At 56.2% G+C, this 7,416-nt stretch overlaps 1 protein-coding gene across 1 annotated transcript; it reads right to left on the bottom strand.

Moving 5' to 3' along the window:
- Window positions 1–2,056: 2,056 nt before the first annotated feature.
- Window positions 2,057–2,966, bottom strand: LOC120697841 (monothiol glutaredoxin-S9-like). Its single transcript, XM_039981201.1, has one exon. The coding sequence runs from the start codon at window positions 2,949–2,951 to the stop codon at window positions 2,337–2,339; it is 615 nt and encodes a 204-aa protein (XP_039837135.1). The 5' UTR covers window positions 2,952–2,966; the 3' UTR covers window positions 2,057–2,336.
- Window positions 2,967–7,416: the final 4,450 nt, after the last annotated feature.

Consider the following 7,416-nt stretch of genomic DNA (forward strand, 5'->3'; position numbering starts at 1 on the left):
CCAATGTCTTTTACGCAAGTTGTGGCTGGCCAAACCCCATCACACGGTGTTCAATGGTAATATGCCATGGATCCTTCGCGGGGGAGAGATTGCCCTACCGAAGAAACAAGAGAGCGCTGCCAGATTTTTTTTCCCCCAACCACGCCCCGCTTCTTGACGACACCCGTTGAACAGAGACCAGGTCCTCCTCCATCAGGAATTCAGGATGCGCTGGAACCCTCGGGCGGCGGAGGGTTAGTTGGCCATGCACAAACAAACCAACCTGACGCCCGCTAGTGCGCTGGTACGCCGAGGCATGACGTCAACAGGAGTCTCCGCGGCGCCGAGCGCGTTCCCAGCGGCGGCCCCTCCGATGATCTCACCCGCCGTCGCCGCCCAACCACCTGCTACTTGTCAAACCCGTCGGCGTCAGCGCGCGATCTCCCCGGATCTCCGTCCCACGTCGGACCGTGGCCGTGCTCGGGCCACGTCGGCGCGGCGGACCAAGTCCGCTGCCGCCGTCACCGGATTGCGTCGGCGAGGCTGCTTTTTTTAAAAAAAAAAAACAAGTGCCGGTGACTGTTGGCGAGATCTTGACGCCCCCGCCCGGCCACTGGTTCGCCTGCACGTCTCCTGGTTTGGTTGTGTCCATGGATGTGAACTGCCGACCATATTCTGGAGCTGCGCCTGCGTTCGCTTGGCTTCGCTGACGCCGCAGCCACAATTGGAAGCAGCGTATTAGCTGGGAGTAATTAAGACCGTGGCAGTGGCATGTTCAGGCCTTTTGAGCTTCTAGACTCCGGACTGGTTAAAGCTCGATGTTTGGGTATTTCTTCGGATTCGTTGCAGCGCTTGCAGGTTGATGTGTGAAGTTCCTCGCTTTTCTTTTTTCTTTTTTCGAAAAAGACGAAGTTCCTCGCTTTTCAGCATGAGCTTACCATCATTTTCTTCCACTGTCTCGTTTCTTTCTTTCCTGCCACGTGCTTCTCGAGTAATTGCAGCTTGTTGCTTCCTCTCCTACGTGCCCATGCTGATCTCACTGTGATGAGCCTGATGTGTTAACCTGTTTTTCTTCCCTATAATTTTGTTTGAAGCAAAGTCCATATCAACATGCATGCATCTAAGTTAGGTGATCCATGTTTTTTTTTAAATTATTCTCATGCTGATAATAAAGCCTATCCTCGTTGAATTCGATTTGCCACCAATTAACCCCAAAGGACTGCAGATCCTACACCTGTTGCGCTTGTCCTCAGAAATGGGGAAAACGAAAGTGAGTGTACCATTTCTTTTTGAGCAAGGATATACTAGGTAGTTGGCGTGTACCCGTCAGGGCAAACGTTTTGAGGCCCGGTTTGCCTGCTACTCCATACACGAACGTCTCAGATGGCATCTGACAGCGCGGATGGATGCACGCATCCAATGATCCCAAGTTTTTCATTCCGCGCAAGCTTTGTCCCGTGACAGCTCATCTCCTGCTATTCTTCGCACCGGCCGGGCCAGCAGCAGGGAAATGAGCGTGCCCAAGTACCCATTTTATTCCTGCTCCGTGGTACTGGTCTTTGTTCCCTAGCGATGTATGATTGCATAGTACGTGCCGTTGGCTCCTGTCTGGTTAGTTTTGGAAGGCTCATGTACCTCCAGATGCTGGAGCACATGGGGCGAGCGTGCCAACGTGGCAAATCATTGCGTGTGCACCTTTTGTTTAACATTTGAGCTTTTTCCCCTTCCTTTTTGTTTTTGGTCAGGTGATAATATATAGTGTGTCACTATTTTAGCTTTATCCTGTGGATTTCAGAACAAGCAACAATTACCTGGTACATGATTAATTAACTGACTGAGTGTGTCGCCGTGTCGGTAAATGTTTTCATTTGAAAATTCTTGTTTGAATCAATTTGCAATCATCTTCTGCTGCCGCGCACATCAGGGGAATGATCGCACACGCACACGTCCTTGTCGTAACATTTGCGCTGCTAAAATAATAGGCAAAAAAAATCTCAGTCATGCGATTTTTGCAGCTCCAACTGGTGGCGAACCTGTAGTGTTCATGAATCATGAATGGTATGTGCGCACTGACAAGTCCAGAAGCTCATCGGGTAAACTTGCATCACTCTTCATATTCACATGATGGAAAATAAAATGGAAATCGCTTAAGATAAGCACTCCAATTTCCTAATAACTACTTATGCAATACTATACGCTTCTCCTAAAAGAATCGAAGTCCTATCTAATGATAAGTTAACAACGCCTTCATTAACTCCACAAGGAGGAAAATAAAAGATGAAGACTTGGAAGATCGGAGCGCCAGCAGGGAGAAGTCGATGTGCACGGCCATGAGCCGTTCGGAGAGCTCCGTGTCCTCAGAGCCAGAGCGCACCGGCCTCCTTCAGTATGGGCACGAGCTCGCCGGAGATGTGCACGGCCATGAGCCGGTCGAGGCCCCCGAGGAGCCTGCCCCCGACGAACACCGCCGGGAGCGCGACGTCGCCGTCGACGATCCCGGCGAGCTCCGCCTCGCCGGCGACCTCGTGCACGGCCGGGTTGACCCCGAGCCCCTGCAGCAGCCGCTTCACGACGTGGCTGAGGCAGCACCCGCGCCTCCCCACGACCACCACGGGGCTCTCCGCCACGGCCCGCCTCACCTCCTCCCTCGCCGCGGCCGGCTGCTGTGCAGGCAGCCTCTCCCCCGCCGCCGTCGCCGCTGCGACGGCGGCGTCCACGACGGCCGCCGCCTCGGCCGCCATCGGCGCGGGGCGCGGGCGCGGCGGCCACGCCCGGCTGGCGCCGTACGGGATGGCCTGGTACATTCTCCTCGGCGCGCGGCTTCTTGCACGACTTGCTCTTCTTTTTTTTTTCTTGGTTCCGTTGCGAAACGCGAGCAGCGAGCGACTTGTGTTGCGCTTGGGCAGGAGGTATAGGCCCGACCCCGATATATAAAGGGACGTGAGGTCAGCAGGGCCGGGGGATGGCGTCATCCGGGGGAGGGCCCACGCTGTGGGGAGAGGAGGAGAGGAGAGGACAGAGCATGCAGGACGGCGACCGCGGCGTTCGCGCCAACCGCGGCGCGCGCGGTGTGTGGCGTGGCGGGGCGTCAGCCGCGGTTGGAGGTGGTTTGGTGGGCCCGCCGGGCCCCGGCCGGAGCCGGACGGCCCGATCGGTGACGGCAGGACGCGGGGAGGAGGAAGGGCGAGAGCCTCAGCCTGACGGGGCGCGAGCAACGTGCAGCGCGTGGGAGGTGACGTTTCTGGCTGGCCCGCCGTGGGGCCCGGTGACGGCCGCCGGCGGCAGCCGCGCAGCGCGGAGTCGGTTCGGCGGCTGGGGCTGGCGCTGAACTACTGAGTCTGCGAATGGCCCAGCAGCTCCCCGCCCAGCCGAACAGGCTGTCTAGAGCTGTACTAACAGTGCCGTGACGCACTATCAGAAAATTTATTTCAGAATAAGGCGAAGTATATATAGGAACAGTAGTGCTTGTGACTTTTCGTATGCCAATATGCCAAACCCGTCATCCATTTTTTTTGTAGTAATTACTAATGAAATTGGGCCTTTGCAAAGGTTCATTTGCTAATTAGTTTCCATTCACGGTTCGAGATCGCGTTTTAAATTTGTGTAGTAATTGCCAATCGAGTTTCTGGAAGAAGAGAAAATCGCATGGAATGAAGTTAGTTTCTCGCGTTTGATCGAGGCCGGCGATCGAGATGAGATCAGCCATACCAGGACTTTGAATTCCCTCGCACGCGATGGCGTAGGCAGAGGGAGCGGCGCCCACGTCTCGTTGGTCGCCGCGCGCGCGCGCGCGAGTGGCTTGCTGGCCGTTTCCAACTTCTCCACCGCTGACCGCCCTCGCTCTATTCTAGTATAGTATGTGCGTGCCTCTGAAGTCAGATTCGATTCGAGCTAGTTGGACTCTACACACGTAGTCACCTGCCCATCTCGAATAATGGGTGAGTTTCTTACTACCTGATCGCTTACGTGCCTGTGCCGGCCTGCATGGCAGCCATGGGTTTTCATTTTTCATTTCGCCCGGGTCTCGCGTTCCGATCGCGTCGATCAAAGCCGGCCTACGTGCGCGTCGGTCACGTGCGTCGTCGTCGCGCGCGCGTTGCGTTCGACATGTTGGCGTCTCTTTCTTCGGTTCCGGATAAGGCTAGCTAGCTCATCAGGCATCCGACTAGGTCGTCGTCGATCGTCGGCTGATTTGTCTTGTAAAGAATAAAATATGGTTCCATCGTCACCCCGAACAAGATCTAATTATTGCGTATATGCTGCGATAATCTGCAGTGTGTGTGTGTGTGTGTGTGTGTGTGTGTGTGTGTGTGTGTGTGTGTGTGTGTGTGTGTGTGTGTGTGTGTGTGTGTGTGTGTGTGTGTGGATTTCGTGTGATTTGATTCCCGTGAAAGCTGCTGCGTGGCTTGTGCAAAATCTCATGTTAAGATTCCTGCTACGGAAACCCTTTTTTTTTTCTTTCATGCCTCTAGGTTGGCATGCAGTTTGGTCGACGGGTGTCGTCCTGCAGCTGGCATGCAATGGGGGGATTTCGTGTAGGTGTGATATATAACTTCTAGAAACAACCGGCTCCACGCTATAGCACAGCTCGCTTTCACCCTTTTTTCCCCCGAATCATTTGATAGGATTTCATTCCTTCAGGATGATTATGATGAGCCAGTGGATCGGACGAGCACGCACCGTCGTTCACTCGTTCAGGCCCGGGAGGACGAGCACGGAAAGCATCAGCAAACCTCGCGTCGGGGAGGCGTGTGTGTACGTGCATGCACGACGACGCACAACCGCCACGTCCCCGGTTCGGCAGATCGTCTCTCAACTCTCAACCGCCCGCATCCGATGGATGTGACGGGGGACCCACGAACACGAGTACTTGGGACGTGGTAAAGAAGAAAAATGTGGAGTGAAAGAGGGCGAATATGATCGAGGGACCGGATCGTCAGAGATAGCAACGAGCCAACGATCGGTGGTTGGGACACTAATATACAGTACATTAGCTGTTCAGCAATTACAATACAAGAATCTAAGCTCGAGTCATAGGGGGGGGATCTGAAGTAGTATCTGACCAAGTTAGGTTTTTAAGATCAGCTTTTTGGAGCTAGATGATGCATGCAGTTGGACTGTTGGAGTACATGTTCTCCTTGTCTCGCTGCGTGCTATTATGAGCTGCGGTTGGTCTTAACCCCTCTCTTTCACCTTACATTTCGGCATAGCAAGCCAAGAAGTACCACTGTGGCGAAGCAGTCACTTTCCCGTGACACCAGGATGCCGTCCGTCGGCCGGAACGCGCAACCACCGGCCTCGCGCGCCAGCCAGTGAGGCAGTGAGTCACGTCGCTGCATGGGCCGCTCGATGACGTCACGGTCGATGCGTGCGGCCCGCGGGCCGCGGCCAGCTCCGCGTGCGAGAAAAATATCTCTGATCCGCTGCAGGCGAAGGCGGCAAAGGTCGGCACAGCGCACCCTCGCGCGGAGCGGGCGCGCGGCGACAAAGAAGTCGAGTGCAGGTACAGCGAATGAAGGAGAAGGAGCGGACACACCGCCGGCGCGAGCTCGACCCCGGTCACGCCCACACGCGCGTGGCGGCGGGTAGACCGAGGCGCCGGCCGGCCGAACGCGTGCCCGCCTGCCCGGGAACGCAGAAGCAGAGCGCGCTGGGCTGCTTGTCTTGTCACGTCCGCGTCGGCCACGGCGCCGCCGGCGTGATCTCTCGCTGACGTGCACCGACTCTCTTCTTCTTCTTCCCATAAGCCAAATTGCACCCGAGTTGTCTTTCTCCATGCAACACAAAGAGCAATATTATCCTTTTATAACCGCCTCCGATGAAGCAGAAGAAAAAAAAAAGAAAACAAAGGAACAGAAAAGACAAATTTTGAATTTTTTTTCGTGACTGTGGCTGAGCACATTTTCATTAAAAAGAAAATAATTACAAACACAATCTTGATGCGAATTTTGAACCTAGGCTGTAGTTGATTTACAGCCGAGAAATCTTGAAGACGGGTGAGGGCGAGCGACTGTAGAAATTCCCTGAGCAGTTCAATTGGAGAATTTGCGGCGAAAAGCAGATCGATGTCACCGCAGCAAACGGCATCACGGCACTGCAAGGTTTCCAGTGGCGAGGGCGTCGATCCGCGCTCGGCCGCCGCCAATGTTGCTGAGGCTTTGACGAGCGAGGAAGATGCCAATTGTTGTTGCCAGTGGACGTACTGGTAGTGGCAGGAGGAAACAACTTGAAGAAAAACATAGAAGATTAACAAACAACTAGGTTGGTTACTAGGGTGCTTTAAACCACCCATCTCTAAAACACGATTCCGGTGTCATTTCCTAGCACGACGTCATGCCACGTCAGCGAAAAAAATCATGGCCGTCGATCCGGCGACCAACGGCCCGCGGCCGGCCGAGCACCTCCTCCCCGCGGCCGGCTCCTCGCGGCCGCCCCCCGCATGCGCCGACCACCGCCGCAGGCCGCGCCTCCCGCAGCCACGCCATGGCCTCCACCGCAGCGCGCGGGCCTCCACCGCCGTGCGCATGGCCCACGCCGGATCCAGCCGTGGACGGAGGAGGGAGGAGGGAGGAGCGAGTAGGGAGGAGGGAGGCGAGCGGCGGGCTCCAGGCGAGGGAGGGGGAACGAGGACGAGGGAGGAGGCCCGCCGCCTCCCGCAGGGCCGCCGCCGAGCGCTCCGCCGCGTGCGGCCGCTCGACCGCTCCCGCCTCCGCTCCGCCCCTACTCCTCCACCTCCTCCACTGCCGCTGCGCTCACGGCCGCAGCAGGGGAGGGCCGCGCCCGGTGCAGCGGGCCGCCGCCGCCATGGCCACCGCGCGACGATCTGAGGGAGCAGGTGAGGGCCGCGCCGCCCATGGCTACCAGGAGGAGGAGGCGCGTGTGGGGCCCCCGCTCCGCCGCAAGGCCCGCTCCTCCTCCGCCTCGAAGGCGCGCCGCCACCCTGGATCCGCCGCCGCCGCACGAGGCCGCCGCGGGAGGGGGAATCCGAAGGAGCAGGGGAGGGCCGCGCCGCCCCTGGGGCCTTGTGGCAGCCCCACCTAAATTAATCCGGCTTAAGTGCGCTAAACATCACCGAAACAGTAACTAGGGTTAACACGCACTTAAAACGGAGCAATCCGGCAGTGCTGTCGGGTAAAATCCCGATTAAACCACTTGAAACAGGATCGACAAAGCAGTCCAGAGAATGCAACATTCCACAATTTTTACAGTACAGAGTATGAAACTGATTGTTATTATTACAAACCGAGTTTGAATTTATAAAAGTACAACAGAGTTCAAGTTTGACGAAAAATGAACGATAGTCTAGCGTCGAAACCAGACGTCATGATGAAGTCCGTACATGACGTCAACCGTAACCTCCGATGTACCACCTGAAAAACAAAGCAACAAGCAAGGCTGAGTATACTAATACTCAGCAAGACTTACCCGACTAAGGGT

Source organism: Panicum virgatum, chromosome 3K (assembly GCF_016808335.1).
Source record: "Panicum virgatum strain AP13 chromosome 3K, P.virgatum_v5, whole genome shotgun sequence".
NCBI classification, from domain to species: domain Eukaryota; kingdom Viridiplantae; phylum Streptophyta; class Magnoliopsida; order Poales; family Poaceae; genus Panicum; species Panicum virgatum.